Source organism: Osmerus mordax, chromosome 17 (assembly GCF_038355195.1).
Source record: "Osmerus mordax isolate fOsmMor3 chromosome 17, fOsmMor3.pri, whole genome shotgun sequence".
Lineage (NCBI taxonomy): Eukaryota > Metazoa > Chordata > Actinopteri > Osmeriformes > Osmeridae > Osmerus > Osmerus mordax.
In genome coordinates, this window is record NC_090066.1 from 8,125,610 (window position 1) to 8,142,597 (window position 16,988).

General features: G+C 40.7%; 3 protein-coding genes and 1 pseudogene across 3 annotated transcripts; 2 read left to right on the plus strand and 2 right to left on the minus strand.

Annotated features, from left to right (window-relative positions):
* The first annotated feature begins 947 nt into the window (after nucleotides 1-947).
* LOC136960494 (serine protease FAM111A-like) lies at nucleotides 948-1,812 on the plus strand. Its single transcript, XM_067255005.1, has 2 exons — nucleotides 948-1,682; nucleotides 1,789-1,812. Exons 1-2 carry the CDS (start codon nucleotides 948-950, stop codon nucleotides 1,810-1,812), a joined length of 759 nt encoding a protein of 252 aa, XP_067111106.1.
* An 866-nt stretch (nucleotides 1,813-2,678) lies between these two features.
* LOC136960495 (beta-2-microglobulin-like) lies at nucleotides 2,679-3,337 on the minus strand (annotated as a pseudogene).
* An 814-nt stretch (nucleotides 3,338-4,151) lies between these two features.
* On the minus strand, nucleotides 4,152-6,066 carry LOC136959973 (beta-2-microglobulin-like). Its single transcript, XM_067254222.1, has 4 exons — nucleotides 5,907-6,066; nucleotides 4,987-5,259; nucleotides 4,713-4,756; nucleotides 4,152-4,606 (listed from the first exon to the last, which is right to left on the minus strand). Exons 1-3 carry the CDS (start codon nucleotides 5,968-5,970, stop codon nucleotides 4,743-4,745), a joined length of 351 nt encoding a protein of 116 aa, XP_067110323.1. The 5' UTR covers nucleotides 5,971-6,066; the 3' UTR covers nucleotides 4,152-4,606; nucleotides 4,713-4,742.
* Nucleotides 6,067-6,873: 807 nt separating this feature from the next.
* tmbim4 (transmembrane BAX inhibitor motif containing 4) lies at nucleotides 6,874-9,489 on the plus strand. Its single transcript, XM_067254564.1, has 7 exons — nucleotides 6,874-7,073; nucleotides 7,379-7,487; nucleotides 7,606-7,711; nucleotides 7,835-7,868; nucleotides 8,043-8,160; nucleotides 8,316-8,361; nucleotides 8,526-9,489. Exons 1-7 carry the CDS (start codon nucleotides 6,983-6,985, stop codon nucleotides 8,730-8,732), a joined length of 711 nt encoding a protein of 236 aa, XP_067110665.1. The 5' UTR covers nucleotides 6,874-6,982; the 3' UTR covers nucleotides 8,733-9,489.
* The last annotated feature ends 7,499 nt before the right edge of the window (nucleotides 9,490-16,988 follow it).

The window sequence follows — 16,988 nt, forward strand, 5'->3', positions numbered from 1 at the left end:
CCATTTATGTTTGGCAGCTTTGTAGTGTCTACATTTATTTACAATTGGCCTATTGCACTGTAATCGATTCACGGAGAAAGTTGTAGGCTAGGTCTTTTGACAGGGGGCAGCAGAATCAGAGTCAGACAATGAATAAATAAAAAATATAGCCTAGTAATTTAGAAAAATCATAAAAAGATGCCTTTTCATAAGAATTTGGACTTTACACACACAAAAAACAAGTATGATGAACAGATTCACATATATAGAACAGAACCGATATACTGCCTTTTATTAATTTGATTAATCAAATCTGACATCAAATATAGGCTATATGTAGTGAGGCTGATGTCAAGTTATCTTGAGACAAAAGTGGTACGGCTAATTCGAGTATGCCCTATTCTCTGGAATAATCATAACATGCAAATACCATAGGTATCGTATTTGCATGTTCGTCATACATATGTGACGTATTAATGTGAGTTGACAGCGCGCGCTCATGAAAATCCATATCTAGAGTTTAGTTTTCTCTCCTGCCATTACGTTCCACTCTTCCGATCAGACGTAGCCTAAATTAACGCCTTGAGTTTCGATTCAAATTGTGATTATCTCGTCTAACCTGAAAATATATTTGGACCCGTATATATTACTGCTAGACTTATTGTGGAGTTGATCGTTTATTTTGGAAAGTTATTAACTCCACTAAAAAGGTAAACTAAGCGCAAGTGACGCTAGATTAGCAACGCTACTGATAGCTACTGTACTAGCTACTATACTGTAGTAGCCTACCTAGGCTGACTTTTCAAGCTTTGATCATTGAAACTTTGATCATTCTACAAAACCAATTTGAGGAGTTGGTCGAACAGATGATGAAAAGGTACAAAAAGAAAACCTACCCAAGTCTGCTAAATCATATATGTTGTGAATTTACAAAAGACAGCAGTGACATTTTTGAATGCCATAGACTAATGAAACTGTTTAAATTATCTGGCTCTGTATGTAAGATCAATGCTGCCAAACAAGGCACTGGGTTTCTGCTGTTTGATGGCTATATTATTACAAATGCCCACCTGCTTGAAAACGATAAGACATGGCACACTGATGACCAAATACTTCACTGTGAAGTGACGGCCATATTTGAAAATGAGAATACAGGCACAGACCATGTTCCCTTAAAGATTAAGCCAGTTATTATTAACCTTCAGTGTGGCTTCGATTATCGTAAACGACGCATTGACTTTGTTATCCTTGAACTTGAGGATCACAACTTTAATGTCAATGGACTTCTCTGCCATTATGGCCCTCAGCCCAACAGTGGTGGTGTTTGTATCATCGGACACCCAGATGGAAAAGTGAAGACGATGGATTCTACCATAATCATTGGGTATGAGAAAAGAGAAGAGACTTTGATAAAAAAAAAAGGGAAATTAATCGATACTTATTTTCTGATGAATGATGCGCAGAAGAATGATGCAGACAGTATTGTGTCTCAAAAGAACAATATTGTGACCTATCACACCTGTTTATTTCATGGAGCCTCTGGTTCTCCAGTCTTTGATGACCTTTGCCAGGTCATTGGCATTCATACGGGTGGGTTGCCATATGCAAAAGATAAGAGTTATATTGAGTATGCCATCCCTCTCAGAACCATACTGGAAAACTTCCTGTTAAAAATGACAGAAGGAAACAAAGGAGAGATTTTGGCAAAGTTCATAAAACAAGCTACGACATGCAAATTTCTGTTACAACCCATTGAAGACTGTATCAATTTTATAGGCAACTATCCACCCTCTTACGTCACATTATCAGCCTTACAACTCTGGAAAACAGTGATAGAAAGGGAAGAACGCAACACACACTGTCCTAAAGAATTCACTGACCTAAAGCACACTTTGAGCCAAGAGCTTGAAAAGCATCTGATGATGTATTTTTCCACAGCAATGTATATCACATAACTCTAGTCAAACGGTTAAAAGAATTGTAGAACGGCCTATACAGGTGATATGTACTTTGGATCTATTTTAAAATAAAGACCACACATGTACCATCTTGTTTTTTTTCTTCCCATCTACTTAAGCACATAACATGTGTTTACATATACATTATACATTGAATATAAATGAGTCCAACATTAACTTAGTTAAATTACCGTTATTTATTTATAGCCATAGACAATATTACATTGGTGCAGAAGATGACAGACAGAGCACAGGTTGTCCACAATGCAGGGGCAGTACCCTGTGAAAGCAAGCTTGGACCCCATTGTGTCCCCCCTAAATGTAGAGTCTGAGTCATTATAATATAATCAAATATTTTGCCTGTTAATGCCTGCAATACAGTGAAGAAAACTACATGACAACAATAATGTTTAATGTACCTGTCCCCTCTAGCAGTACAACTGGCCCTAGCTTGGCCCCTCCAGTTGAAATGGTCTAGAATCCCCCCTGCCAAGATGGATCCTTAGATGAACAAAGACAAAAAGATAATCAATTCACCTCCTGCATAATATATTCTCATAACACTGTGGTTAAAATGTGTAACATTATACAGCATTAACAATTTGACATGCAGCTGAAACGTTTCAATAATTAAAGTAATGATTAAATACACACCTGGAATTATGAAGACCACACACCTACATATCTGAGTCTGTGTGGAAGAAGACATCTCAATGAATACAAATGTTATCAGATTTCCATTTAGTCACTCACAAGCACATCCAGAGAGAACTTACTCCAGGTGTACGTCTTGGACTTCATCTTGTGGGTGACCTTGCAGTAGTACTCATCACTCTGGGGTGTGAATGCCACACTTTTGGTCAGGTGGAACTGCCAGCCCTGCTCAAAGCCAGATCTGTCTGACGGGCATCAGGCATCACCACCCCGTTCTTCAGTAGATCGATACTGATGTCTGGAGGGGTGGAAGCCACTCGCATGACAGATCAGAGTAGGGTTGCCACCTTCAATACAGAAAAATAAGGGATGCCTGCCGCAGCGGGGGCCACACCCCTCGAGGCCACGATGACCACAGGCCCGATGACGTGCCAGTGGTGGTAAATCACAACTTATAACATGTTTTCATAAAAATATTAAGATTGATACATGGACATTATAAAAATATATCTGCTATTGAAATCAGTGTGAACAGATGCACTCAGTCTATCACAACTCAACTAACCCTAAACATAGGGCAACAAAGTTTGACAGTGAGACCACAAAAAATAGGCTTTTGGAGGAACTTGTGAGAACCATATTTTATTAACTTATTAATTTAACAGATCCATAACTTATTAACATTCCTTGGCGAAGCCGGCTCCCACGACGCACAAGAAAACACAGAACATAACACAAGTCTTCATCGTTCTAGTAGAAGTCCAAACGTTTCCAAAAAGTGTGGATAAACAATGTTTTGACGACAAACAAATTACAAACCGACGTCGCAAAATATATGTTGGTTGAAATCGAAAGTACAGACGTACAACACCTCCCCATAAAAATGATAGCCAATGAAAATCGCTTGCTATGCAGGACTGTGCTTACCATTTTTCTAGTAGGATTCCTCTCTGGCACAGAGACACCTACGGACACCTACGTCCTTTACATTCCACATTTGTTTTCAAAAGAAAAAACGTTTGATTAACGAATATTGATTAAGGTATACAGCCCATGTAAAGTATGTATACCCTTAAAAATCTAATCAAAGTTTATCTGTTCCGATTAGGCTAAATTTGAATTCCTCGTCCATTTTGTTCTTAGAGGATCTGCAAGGAATGGAGAAACTGCTCAAATCCAGGTTTGCACAGCTGATTGTGGCATACCCAGGAGAACTCAGAAGATGTAATTGCTGCTGAAGTACCTCTTGGTAGTAGCCTACTAAATAAAGATACTGGAAACAGATATTTGCTAATATTTCAAAAAACATGTTTTCATAATGGTAGGATGGGTGTAGAATGATGGCAATTGTTAGCATTTTAAAAAGTGGAAATGTGGAAAGGGGATGGTGTCTGAAAATCTTCAGAATGCCTACACACACACAAATACGAAATTGGAGTTGGAACATAACTGAGTAACTCATTACAACAGCTCCTATTGTTATTTGATTATACACATGATATAGGCTTTAGTTCAGAAAATAAGGTTCCTCTACAAAATGATGTCAATCATAACACCACCATTGGTTGAGAGGTTTATTCAATAGAAAACACAAAGTATGTCATGTCTTAAGACAACAGCCCTTAAATGGGTTCCTACAGTGATCAAATACACCTGCTCATTAAAAAATTTACCTCTTCAGGTTACAAAAACACAAAAAGAAAATATATATATATACAGATTTTCAATTGCTCTCAATGATCTGTTTATTGTGATATCTGGTAATTTACATTGAGTGTTTGCAGCTCTTATTTAATGGTAAAATGAAAATTATACTAGAACACCGCAAAACATACAAGAAATCCCCCTCTAAACCTTTCATATTACCATAATGTTATTGGAAGTACTGAATGTCCTTGAAAAACAGAGACAGAAAACTAGAATGAAAGCTCATGTTGAATAGTGGAATAAAATCATTTCAGTTCCGTATTAAGTCATGTGGATTATGTTGCCCCCAATTATGCTGAAAAAGAACCCTGAGGGGAAAAAAGATACATAAGTTACTTTTTATGTATATTCATGCACCAAAATAAATTGTATATTTTATACCAAGTGTACAAACAACTTAAGTGGAAAACATACCAGGAAGTCATGCCTGTTGGCTCCACCAAGTTACATATCTGGGTCTGAAAAACAAGAATATACTTTTATTTTTGAAAATATAGGCTACGCCAGGTCAGTGGTCAGTGACATGCTCATGTATGTAATATAATGCAATCCAAGTAACACAAGTTTACCAAATAATATAACTATTTACAGTAATAATTACATTTTTCCATAATAACAAGGCTAAGGTAAATTAGTGATTTTAAAGTTATGCTAGACTATGAGATTAGTGTCATCTAAAATTACTTACCCCACATATACTCTGTTTCCTTGGTCAGGTGGCGCACTCGGCACGTGAACTTGTCCTCCTCTTGAGGTGTGAAGTCCACACTCTTGGTCAGGTGGAACTTCCATCCCTTCTCGAAGGCCAGGTCAGTCTGCTTGGCATTAGGGATCTCCATCCCATTCTTCATGAGCTGGATGCTGATGTCAGGGGGGTGGAAGCCACTCACATGACAGATCAGAGTGTTTGGTGCCCCATATTTGCCAGGGTTGTGGCCATACACCTGAACCTTTGGTGGAGCTGAGGAAAGAGGAAAGAGACAAAAAAAATATTATTTGACGGATGTTACTTCTCTTCGCAGTAACACAGAGCGAGACACCATTTTAAAATGGCGCGATCATTGCAACGACCAATTCTATGAAATCGAAAGTTAAACTGTAAGGGGACTTCCAAGCAGCCAATACAAAAAGTAAGACATTGCATGATGTTAATAAACATCAAAAACCATACAATGAGTTTTGGCTGGCTAAAGTAAAACAACATTTTGCCTATGTAGAAGTGGCCATATGCAATCAATTCGAAAGGCTATATTCAATTAGACCAACATAGTTTATATTGTTACTGATTTATAACAATATAGCCTAAATCTATTTATATTGCTCAACAAGCTTTGTTAAATTATTAATATAATCATGACTATTACGTATAGAGCTATAGGCTACCTGTCGACATTAAAATCACTTCCGTGATAGTTGGTTCAGGGGTAGGCATCGTTGTAATAGGTCTCATTATCAAAGGTAGCCTGCTGTAAAGCACTTCATTATATTTTAAAATATACAATACAATAGTTAATTGCAATTTAAACTAGGCCTACACAAATCCTTAAGGCTATTTTAAGTCGACCAAAAAAAGCCTACATTGAAGTCTAACACTGCTAGATTACTTACATTCTTTGGACTCCACGGTGCTATAGATTAGAAAGATGACCGCGAAGGAAAAAAATGCCTTCATTTTTGGTCGAATTTATTCAACTGTTTGATCAGCTTGTTAAAACAACTGTCACTGTGTATGTTCCAGCAACAATAAAGTGAAACTAACCGAGGACCGACTAAAGTACACAATGTAACACCGCCCCTTCACCTTTTTAATAGCCAATCAAAAACTGTTGTTAGGTAGAAAGGATATGTACAGGTTGATGAAACAGGAGGATAAATATGCTTTGGAAAATCCCTAAACTTCCTCAGGTGATGAACAGACACAACCTGTGACTATGGCAATAATCCAAAATGTTGGTTACAGTTTCACTTTTTTAAATTGCAGAACATGTTATAGTATAAATTACTAAGATTAGGCCAGTTTACCCTAAATTTACAGGGTCAATGTGACGCGACATGGCCTGGGCATATTCATGTTTCTACAAGAAAGGGAACTAATTTTAATAGCTTCATTGTTACATTCGAATCTAGCCATTCAATTGACAGGCAAGAGATGACAGACCACTAGCATAATATGAAGTGGAATCTTTATTTTTAGTTGAGTTGCAGGGAATTTTATGTAGGCTAGCCTGTTAATGAATAAACGCCCTTAGCCTACTGAAAATCCCTGAATGAGGAGTAATATGACATAATTTGGAAACATAAATAGCCTACGAATTTACTAGTAGTAGCCTAGCCTCATGATTGAGACTATCGCTATCTAGCGATACCAATATTCCAAATGTATCTGATTGTGACTCGTGCACTTTATATGTAGCCTATTGTATAAGAATGAATAACATTAAATACAAATCCTTTATAACATAAAGACAGACATGCTAAATGAAAGACACTGTTGATCACGCTTTCGTTGACGTTGACGCTCCTGAACACCACCCTAAACGAATCACTACCGTAGCGACGGAACAGCCTACTTTTTGCTCTACAGACGTTTGCGGAAACAGACGTGCAAGGCCCAAAACAGATATCATTAAACTATATAACGTCTCCATCATCTGGAATAGATTCCTTATTGTTCCGAGTACAAGATGACTACTGAAAAATACCCCAGATCTTCAATTGAAGATGATTTCAACTATGGCACAAACGTTGCAACAGCAAGTGTGCAAATCCGAATGGGTAAACGGAGTATTTTTATTTTGGCTAGCTCTAACACGTTAGCAGCTATCTACCTAGATAGCTGGGTACGTAGGTGCTAGCCTAGCACAATATAGCAATGTTAACAAAATCTCGATTGTAGAATGAATAGAAACACAAGTCATACAATTTCTTTCCTGTGTTTTGGTTACTGTCATACAAAATAATGTTGGTTAAGTCAGTAGCTATATCTGTCATGACGTATCGACGTTTGCTGTGACCGTGATGGCCTAGATCTACCTACACCATATTAGCTACCTAAAACTCATAATTATTTCTTTGTACAGATTTTTTGCGCAAGGTGTACAGCATCCTGTCTCTGCAGATCATTCTGACCACTGCAACATCTGCCCTCTTTATGTTCTGTGACACCATCAAGGATTTCGTCCATGCAAGGTAAGCTTTTACTAGACACAGAATCATACAGAAACTCTGAATAGGAAACGGTTGACAAACATGTACGGTTTAAAGGGTTGTGGCCTATTTGTCTAATGTATGGACTGTGCCCCCTCAGTCCCGCGGTGGTGTTGGTATCAGCAATCGGCTCTCTAGTTCTGCTCGTGGCCTTGGCGGTGTACCGACACAAGCACCCAGTCAACCTTTACCTGTTATTCACATTTGTAAGTGTATTTTCAAGATTAAATCCAATGCCGTACTAGCCACACATTACTCCATCTTATTCCTAAGGTAATAACGTGCATGCTATACTGAAAGCAAAAGTTTAAACAAGGTTTCTTTTTTAGACTTTGTTGGAAGCAATCTCTGTTGCAACGGCTGGTGAGTTGTTTTTGAATCTGTAAACAGAACACATTACCACCACATTCCAAAATCTGTGCCAACTAAGTCATATGACTGGAGTCAGAACTTGATGCCCCTCTTGAAGGAATCCTCTCTGTGTGAACACTGGTAACCTAATGAATTGCTTATGGGATATGTACTTTTCCCCTACAGTGACCTTCTATGAGTATGCCATAGTGCTCCAGGCCTTCTTCCTCACCACTGCTGTATTCCTGGGACTGACTGCATACACCTTCCAGTCTAAGAGGGACTTCAGCAAACTGGGAGCTGGGTATGGTTCTTCTCTAACCAGATAGTTAGAGAAGTTGCAACTAACCATGTTAACATCCTATGGGAAAACCATGACCTGATAACAATTCTGTCTACTTATGTAGACTTACTTTCTTTCTGAGATTTGCTAAGGGTGAACCAAACATTTTGTTTCAGATTGTTTGCCTGCCTGTGGATTCTGATCATTGCCAGTTTTATGAGGGTGAGTTTATCCCCTTTACCATGTCTTTGAAACTTTTCTAACATTGTCATTACTCTGGGTCAAGGTCTGTTGTGAACCAGCTAGATTGATCATGAGTTAACGTAGGACTTGTCTTCTATCTAACTGTCACTGGATGTGGTCCACTCCTCTCCCTCCATCGTCAGCTCTTCTTCAACAACGACACCACGGAGCTGGTGTTTGCCGGCGCCGGGGCTCTGCTGTTCTGCGGCTTCATCATCTATGACACACATCTCCTGATGCACCAGCTGTCCCCCGAGGAGCACATCCTGGCCTCCATCAACCTCTACCTGGACATCGTCAACCTCTTCCTGCACATCCTGCGGATCCTGGACTCCATGAAGAAGAACTGAGGCTGCACAGGGCCCTCTGCTGGTGTGAGGGAGTTATTACGAGGGAATCGGTCAGATATGTCCTCGATAAATGCTGTCATTTTGGTCCACGTTTAACCTTATAATACATTAACACCAGGCTGTTTTCAATCATGGGATTGTGAAACTGAAATAGTTTATTCCTTTTTTTTTTTTCCTGTTTTATTATTTTGAATGTGATATATTGTTTCACGTTGGTAACTGGAGATGAACTAAATTAATCTAATCACATGAGTTTTTCAACCTTAGCTTGACTCTTGTCATGCTGGTATTTTTTCTGAATGACTTTATACACAAAAGTCTGTCAGGCACAAGATGTTTAGGAGATGTTGACGAGTAATGAGTATTGCAGGACCTAAATAGTACCAGTACACAGGGAAAACGTGTGAGGTACTATTCAAATGATTTTGAATATAACCACAGAGCATCATTTGGGACCACATAATGTTATAAGAAGATTGATGTAAAGATATTTAAGTGTTTACTGTGTATAGTAACACGAATTTATAGCCGGAAGGAATCTCAAGGATTAAATTAGTTGTTTATGTTGAGATACAGCTTAATGTAAATAATTTACAAAGGGATTTTTCTTGTTTCTGTTTAGCTTCTCTGATTAATTTATTAACAAGACCGCAAGTGCAATACAGTTGTAATGTGACATGTAGCATAGTTGCATGTCTGTAAAATATATGTCAATCATTAACATGTTTGCTGTTGATTAAATTAATGTTAAATGTAATGAGTTGCATTATTATGTATGTATCCTTTCTATATAAAAGTAGGATACCCACTTTCTAATGGCCAAACTTAGTTATGATGTACAGGTAGTGACTGCATATGAACCACTGACCAACCAGCTCATGATCCATTTATATGTTCATCTTTCTGATGTTCTGGTGGAATGAAGCAGCCTGAGATCATTGACTATATCTGGATGTCTTCGGAGCTCCTGTTTCAATGCTGCAGGAATGTCCAGTCTATGGTAGTGTTCATATCTCACCAGGCTTCTGATCAACATCAAGCAGGAATCCAGAAGAGAGTAAACTAGGACAGAACACACAAAACAATACATTTAGAATTCCTGGATGTCACGTGAGCAGGTTTTTGAAAATGAAAGCATGGGGATGACAAGTATTAGGCTGTGTGTGTGTTTTGTCAACACTAGGGGGTTTCCACAGTATTACATACTTCGGTTGATAGGATGGAATAACAATTATGTCTGGTAAGTGGAAAATTGTTGATCCATCCTCGATGACCTTATCTGTGGAAATATATTAGTGACTATACCCATGCTGTGAGGTTGATAATCTCACCTGGGTTGGTTATGATCACGCTTAGAAAAGCAGGGTCGCCATGTTCATCATATTCTGCGGGAGTTGGCATGTGAACCTCTTTTAAATTCGTCAAAAGTTTTGCACCATTGCGAGTGTCCCTGAAAACCCAAGGATGTGCTGTTGATGACAAACGAAAAAACTCTTAGGCGAACATACCTGACGATTTATAGGCCAATAAACTATAACCTCTGATAGAAAGACGTGTTAAACAAGTTTGAACTCGAAGCTACTCACTGAGAAAAGTGTCCATCCTTAATAACGCACCCGGTCGTATGTCTCCATACAACACTGGAACCCCATCAAAGTCCAGCCACCAGGCTCTGGCATCATTGCGTGATTTATTGATGAATCCAACAAAGGTTGGAATATCAGAATTCAGAGATTTTAACTCGAATTCATTTTGGTTAACTTCCTGCTCTGCCATGATGACGCGAGTGACACGAACTCACGAAGATGCTATTGAAAAAGGTTTCACACGAGGGCGGTGTTGTTTAATGTTGAAGCAACTTTAACCTGCAATTTTCTGGCGGCCAGATGTGGGGTACACGTTGTTCAGACATCACATCACTATCATTGACAAAAGGGTAAAATAATAATTTTCGAAAATATTGGAGGCATGACCATTTACATGCCTCCAATATTTGCCTATGCTAGCCTATTATAAAACAGCCTTGCATGAGATTTTGCTTGTATGCTGTGAGCTTCTTTTGAATTGAGGGAAATATCCTCCATAATAAAATTACCTCTCCATTTCTTTAATAGAGTAGGGTATTCCTTGAAAATGCAGTATATTTTCAATGATGATTGAAAATACGTCCCTCAAATTAATAAATGTAAATGGAAGCAAGTGATAGATCCGATATGAGTGAAAGTACATTTTCTAAGAGCTTAGTTTTCTTAGAGAATATCGTATACTAAAAAGTGTTATCATAAGAGATAAAAGTAGGTAGCCTGGTGGTCTTTAGTCCTGTGAGTTGGAGCATCTTTAATTCACGTGTCAGGGTTTAGGCTTGCTGGGGAGGGTGGGGGGAGGGTGGCTTCACAATGCCAGTATGCTTGCCTATAGGCTCTCTACATGTGCATAGACCTACCCTACCCAAGATAGAACAGACGTTTGGTATCCCACAACTTCCCCCCACCATGGACAGACAAAAAATGGTGAAATCCACTTAAAATTCCAGTGTGGTTGGTATTCTTGTGGAGGACACTGGGAGATTCTTGGGTGGTGACAGCAAGCCTTTGAAGTCTGTGCTTTTTGTTTCTTGAGAAACCGCAGCCCCTGTGTGGTTGAGAGAGCAATCCAAAGCAGTGGCTGTACAAAACAATTTTACATTTCAAGTAATGGAAATGATCATAAACAAATCATTTAAATCAAGCCTCATTTTGTTATTGTGATTTTACTGGTTCTATCATTAAAAAATAAATGAAAGGCTTTCATTTATTTATTGAGTGTCTTTTAGAAGGTTGTTTCACTCAAAACAATACGCACTAATCTATGAATCCATCACTTATCTATCAAGATCCAAAAACACTTTGTTTATATAAGAAACATTGAACTGATGAGCCAATATTCTCACTGCTTCATTTTATTAATATATTATTTTACTGTAGATGAGGCCCATTTCACTGGATTGAGACTTGACCATAGTCAAGCCCAACCCCAGCCTTGGGTTCGGGAGGCCAAGAGACTTGAATCATATCAGGCCCTCTCCAATGTCTACTCAGTTAACTGGCTGGGCCCACTCAAACATAAGAACACTTTCATGTTGTTCTTTTCATAAGTCGTTTATCCCTCCCCTTCGCCTTTTTATTCCCTTTTTAATTTGCAGAGCCTTTATCTTCGACATATTTTCCGTTGTGTGTGATGGCCCAGCGGGGATCCTCTCTGATGTCGGTTGGCAGCTTTTCGGGGCGTACCGTGGGAGGTTTTGGGTTCTCTGATGTTGGTTTGGCACCTTCTAGACCAGGTTTCTTCTGAGGGATGAGAGGTGTGTGTGTGTTTGGAGTGAGGAGTGGGTGTTCACTAATCCACAGACATTGTAGATGTAAACACACACTCACACCGCCACCACCACCACTACCAAACTGAAGCTATAATGCTAAGCATTTCTACAAGGTGCTATGTTTCTTGCAGACTATGAGCAGACTCGCTTAACCACTGCAAAGATCATTAGCAGCGATAAAAGCCCAGCCACACGCACATGCCCATAAACACACCCACCGTTTGTTCACATTATTAACTACAGGAGACCAGGAGGTAGATTAATTTTCTCCAAAAAGTTTAATATGACTCTATTGTGGATTGAGCATGTCATATTGTTCCAAACACAGCATGGGGAAGTTGTGTTTTGCTACCTAAGCCTTTAGAGAAGGGTTAGACCTTCAGGTCTTCCACTGCTTGCAGAGCACAGAGCCTCTGTCGTCAGCAAAAAGAAAGGCTCCATATTCTTGCTTCCAGTGCAGTGCAGCCAACAATTGCCGCTTGTCTCAACTCCACCCATGCTCACAGCTCAGCCCATCGCCATCACTCCACATCCATCACAAGTCCCTCTATATTTTTCCGCAACATGCCCACGTATAGGACGGGACATGTTGCGTTCCAACCCGTTCCAGCTTTGATGTTGTGTTTTGGTGCCGGCTGGCTCACCCCTCCTCACGCCCCTATTGTGATGTAACCGGGCCGGCGGTATGGCTACACTGGGCATGGTGAGCCCAAAGGCTTTTGTTGGTGGGGTGGGTGGGGATTAACCAAGCTGGTACAGGGGCTGGGCTTCCTTCTCTGAGGCTGACTCCTGGAGCCCTCTCTCCAGCTTTGGCTGGACCCTCCTCACCCTTTGATTACAGGAGCAGAAACGTTGTTGTTCCAACAATGGATTACTCCTCCCCTGTGGCCCCGCGAGCCACGAGACCCAATACCAACCAGCTCCGCCTGCCGCCGAGCATCGCAGAGAGGCCAAGACAAAAACAAGCCAGGGTGTCTGGCACCAGGATTGGCTAATGGCTTTTTAAATGGTGTCCTTGTTGGCTTATTCATAAGCAATTTCAACAACCACAAGACCACAAAATGATAGTCCCTATTTGCTGTCTCTTTGATAAGTAGGTAATGTATGGCCATCAGGAGAGAGAACCAACATTCCATGCTTCTTTATATTGTGTTGTTTTCCTGTCTGCATCTATGTAGCTTCCCTTTAAGGTAAACATGTAACCACAACCTCTTACTAATCACTTGGAAGATTCCTTTAGTCTCAATTGACTGATTCAGACTCAGAGGAGCCATCAGTGATAACACGGAAATGTCTAGCAGATCACAAGCTGAAGAAAACGAAACGTTGTGCCAGTTTGGAAGTGCAATAGAATAGAATGGAATAACATAAGTGCCCCAAAGTCCTAAGAAGTCTTGCGTTGCATTTAGCCTTTTCAGCAGTACCATAAGGATCTAGAGCAGCCAGCCTTCAGCTGCTGATGTCTGGCAGAAAACATACACACTCATAGATATTGGGCTGGACTGCTAATCTACAGCTATAGAGTTCATAAGCTACTAGCCCACAGAGGTTTTACGCTGCTACCCTCCAGCTGTAAAGCTACTGACCTACAGCTCTGTAGGACTTGGACAGTCTCACACACAGGTTGTCTTTCACTCCCTGGGGCTCTCCTCAGACCAGAGACCAGATGGGGGGTTATGAAAACATCGTCCCAGGAATGACAAGGGGAAAAAACACCGGACAGAGGGCTGCAGGCCGTTTCCTTGGTCACCGCCGCCATCCCATTTTTTGCCAGCACATATTTGAGATTCCTGGGTCTGTTTTGTTATTGTTTTATTCCTCCGTGAAGAGTGACCCGAGGAGGCCGAGGGATGCCGCCGCACACGGGGAAGAAGGGAAGGAGGTGGTCTCGTTTACGTGCTGCGCAGCAGTAAAAATAAGCACCCTGCATGGCTGTTTATTTTCGCCTGTCTTCCCTGCCCACCGTATATGTGTGTATGAATGTATGTGTGTGTGTGTGTGCCTGTATGCGTGTGTGTTGATATGTGTATGTGTGTGTCCTGTGGAAACATGGCTGATTGGGCAGCCCTGGAGTCAAGCTGAGGTTAATTGCTATAATGGGAGCAATCAAATCGGTGTCTGGCTCTGTGTTGCTACCCCCCCGGCTTTCCCTCATGTGCAGACACACCCCGACGCTAGGTCGTTCTGCCCTCCATCAAAGACTAGATCTAGACACCTAGAGCATGCAACATCTGTGTGTTTTCAACACTTGGGAAGGTGTTCAAAATGAAAGGTACACCAATGGTGCTGCAACTTCCAAACCGTGGAAGTTAGAGTTTGCGGGGTGGGAGCAAAATGTAGATCAAACCCTCCTTCTCATTCATAACCCTTCACTTATGACAGTGGTCCACTCTGCCCCCCAACTGTCCATTGCAAGTTGACAGTTCACCCGGTCAGCAGGAGCCATGTGAACCTGTCGCTATGGAACGGCCTTGGGGAGGGGCTTTCATCCAGCCTGGACCCACTATTGGAAGACAGGGAAGAGACAGGCCCAGGATTGGCCAGCCAGCACCAGTCAGGCTCTGGAAGCAGAGGGCTATCCAGCCTGCCAGGAGAACAGAGAATCATCTCATTAGTAACAGCAGGTGGGTTCAACCGTTAACTTTATAGAGTTGTTAGCTCAACTCCAAAATTCCTCTTCGATGACTTCCCAAAGACCCTTCGTTAAAAGGCTGTTCTACAGTACCGTGCAATTCAAGTCTAGTATAGACAATTATTAATCATGCTCTATTTTGCATTACACTTTTTATATGAGTGGGAACAACAAAGCCCAAAAAAGCAAACCATTTTGTGAGTGGTTATCACATTATTCATGAAAGGTATGTGATATTTTGAGCGTACTTTTGTTGTTCTGGAATAACTTTTCTCCAGGATCACAAATCTCAGTGTGCATCATGTTGTTAAAATAATTAAGTCAGGCTGACAAAAATAATGTACATCTGATTCTGAGATCCCAGTTTCCTCGAATGGCCTCTAGGAATCCTGAAACAACATCCCTGTTTTTTGGAACTCAACAGCCAAATTAAAACAGGGCCTCCTTGCCACCACGGTGAAGGCCTTTGTTTGCATTATTTCTCAGTTCTTAGCACTAGCAATCAAGATCACATGACGGGAAGTGGACACGCACACCCACAGATTCCTGTGCGTGTGTTTCAGGGTGCCGTGGACGTGCCAGCTTGGCGTGTTGACATCTGAGAGTCTGGGCTCTGGTGAGAGAGCAGGACGTTTCCAGGACCTGCTGCAGTCACCCCCCCCCCCCCACCCCCCTTCACCAGGAGCACCGGGGTCGTAAAACACGAGCCCCCCTTTTCAACGCTGCTTACCACACCTCCTCGCCCACAGGAGGAAATGATGAAGCCAGCGTTGAGGGGGGTAGAGGACATGAATGTGCTGTGGGTTTTAATGTGGGATTGGCACGGTGGAGACAATACCAAGGGGCTGTAACCTGGGAATATGAAAATGGCTTGAAGCCCTTTTGTTTGGTTTTACAGTGAAATCATGTGTAATGCACACAGCAAATGCATGTATTCTTTGTTCATGGCCAGTTTACGAGACACAGATGTAGTCCTGGGCTTCTTGGCACCCAGTTTGGACATATACGTTGTTTAGTCAAGGACTTCATCTATATCCTGGAGACTGGCCTCAGGGTTTTCAAAGAGGTTCACAATCTCTGATAAAAAAAGATGCTCTGATTGTTGACAGTGTCAATATTGTTGATCTTTTTAAATCCTACAGTGTGATGTCATTGGCCCAATCATGATCCACGTCAGAACGAGGAAACATGTCATGTCACGAGGAGAGTGAAAGGATCAAGTCTTTCCGCTGTGCCATAATCCCTCGCCTTGAACCAATATCCGACTAGCATCGCCCATTCTCCTCAAGATAGGCATCCCCTCCCTGGAAATGTGGTTTGGGTTAATAGGACTGAGACTGAGCCCAAAACCACATGTAGACTTTGAGGAATGGGGATTTACCCCTTCTTACTCAGCTTGGAGTTCCTGTAATGGTTTGTTTGTCCTCTACACACAGAGGAATAATATTCCATACATGGTGAACTACATTTACATGTTTTGTTAATCTGTCTGAATATTACCATTTAAAACAGACTTTTACAGTGACAATGTATCAATCACTATGGGCTCTAATTCTATGGACTTTGCTCATGTGTCCATTCTAAGATTGTCATCGCAATCAGCACTAAATGTGTAAAACGATTTCATATTTGTTTATTCATTGACTATCAAAACAAATCTGGCATTTACAGTCATTTATTTTAATAATACATTACATACATGGAAATTGTCGATTACTTTCAGTTGACGATATATTATGCAGTTCATGTGCTGTGTTATAATGTTACAAACAATATCCAAAACGCTACGAGATTGTTTAAATGAGAGACAAAATATTTGTTGTCGATCCCAAGTTTATCATATTATTAATACCAAACTACAAGATAAATATTCAAACAAAAAAAAGTGGTTCACAGAAAATGTGGTTAAGCTAGTGTAAAAATCAGCTGGTACATTATGCTTTTGGGATACATTTTCATCGAGGAATGAAAAACCTGAACGGGGTCAACATAGCTATCAAGTGGAATGGTTAAGGACCAAGTCGATCGATGCCTAACTGTGAGACACAGTATTTCTTTCCTCTGTCCATCGGATTTGAACAGCAAAGCATCAGTCACATAAGGAAATCTGTCATGGACTTACACCCCGGACGTGTCCTTCTTCTCGTCTCCATGTCTGTGTTCTCAATGGCTATACTGTAACTCTAGCTATTTAGGGTGTGATTTATTTGGCAGGATGTTTTCATATGGATATAATGACTTTCTTTGGCTTTCTACCCCACTTCTCTCA

Bases quoted from the DNA above. Each gene is read 5' to 3' on its own strand.
- LOC136960494 (XM_067255005.1), top strand. From the start codon at position 948: ATGAAACTGTTTAAATTATCTGGCTCTGTATGTAAGATCAATGCTGCC. The intron at 1,683-1,788 runs GCAAAGTTCATA...TCACATTATCAG, and splicing joins GAAACAAAGGAGAGATTTTG to CCTTACAACTCTGGAAAACA.
- LOC136959973 (XM_067254222.1), bottom strand. From the start codon at position 5,970: ATGAAGGCATTTTTTTCCTTCGCGGTCATCTTTCTAATCTATAGCACC. The intron at 5,260-5,906 runs GTAAGTAATCTA...CTCTTTCCTCAG, and splicing joins CACCGTGGAGTCCAAAGAAT to CTCCACCAAAGGTTCAGGTG.
- tmbim4 (XM_067254564.1), top strand. From the start codon at position 6,983: ATGACTACTGAAAAATACCCCAGATCTTCAATTGAAGATGATTTCAAC. The intron at 7,074-7,378 runs GTAAACGGAGTA...TTCTTTGTACAG, and splicing joins AAGTGTGCAAATCCGAATGG to ATTTTTTGCGCAAGGTGTAC. The intron at 8,362-8,525 runs GTGAGTTTATCC...CTCCATCGTCAG, and splicing joins TCATTGCCAGTTTTATGAGG to CTCTTCTTCAACAACGACAC.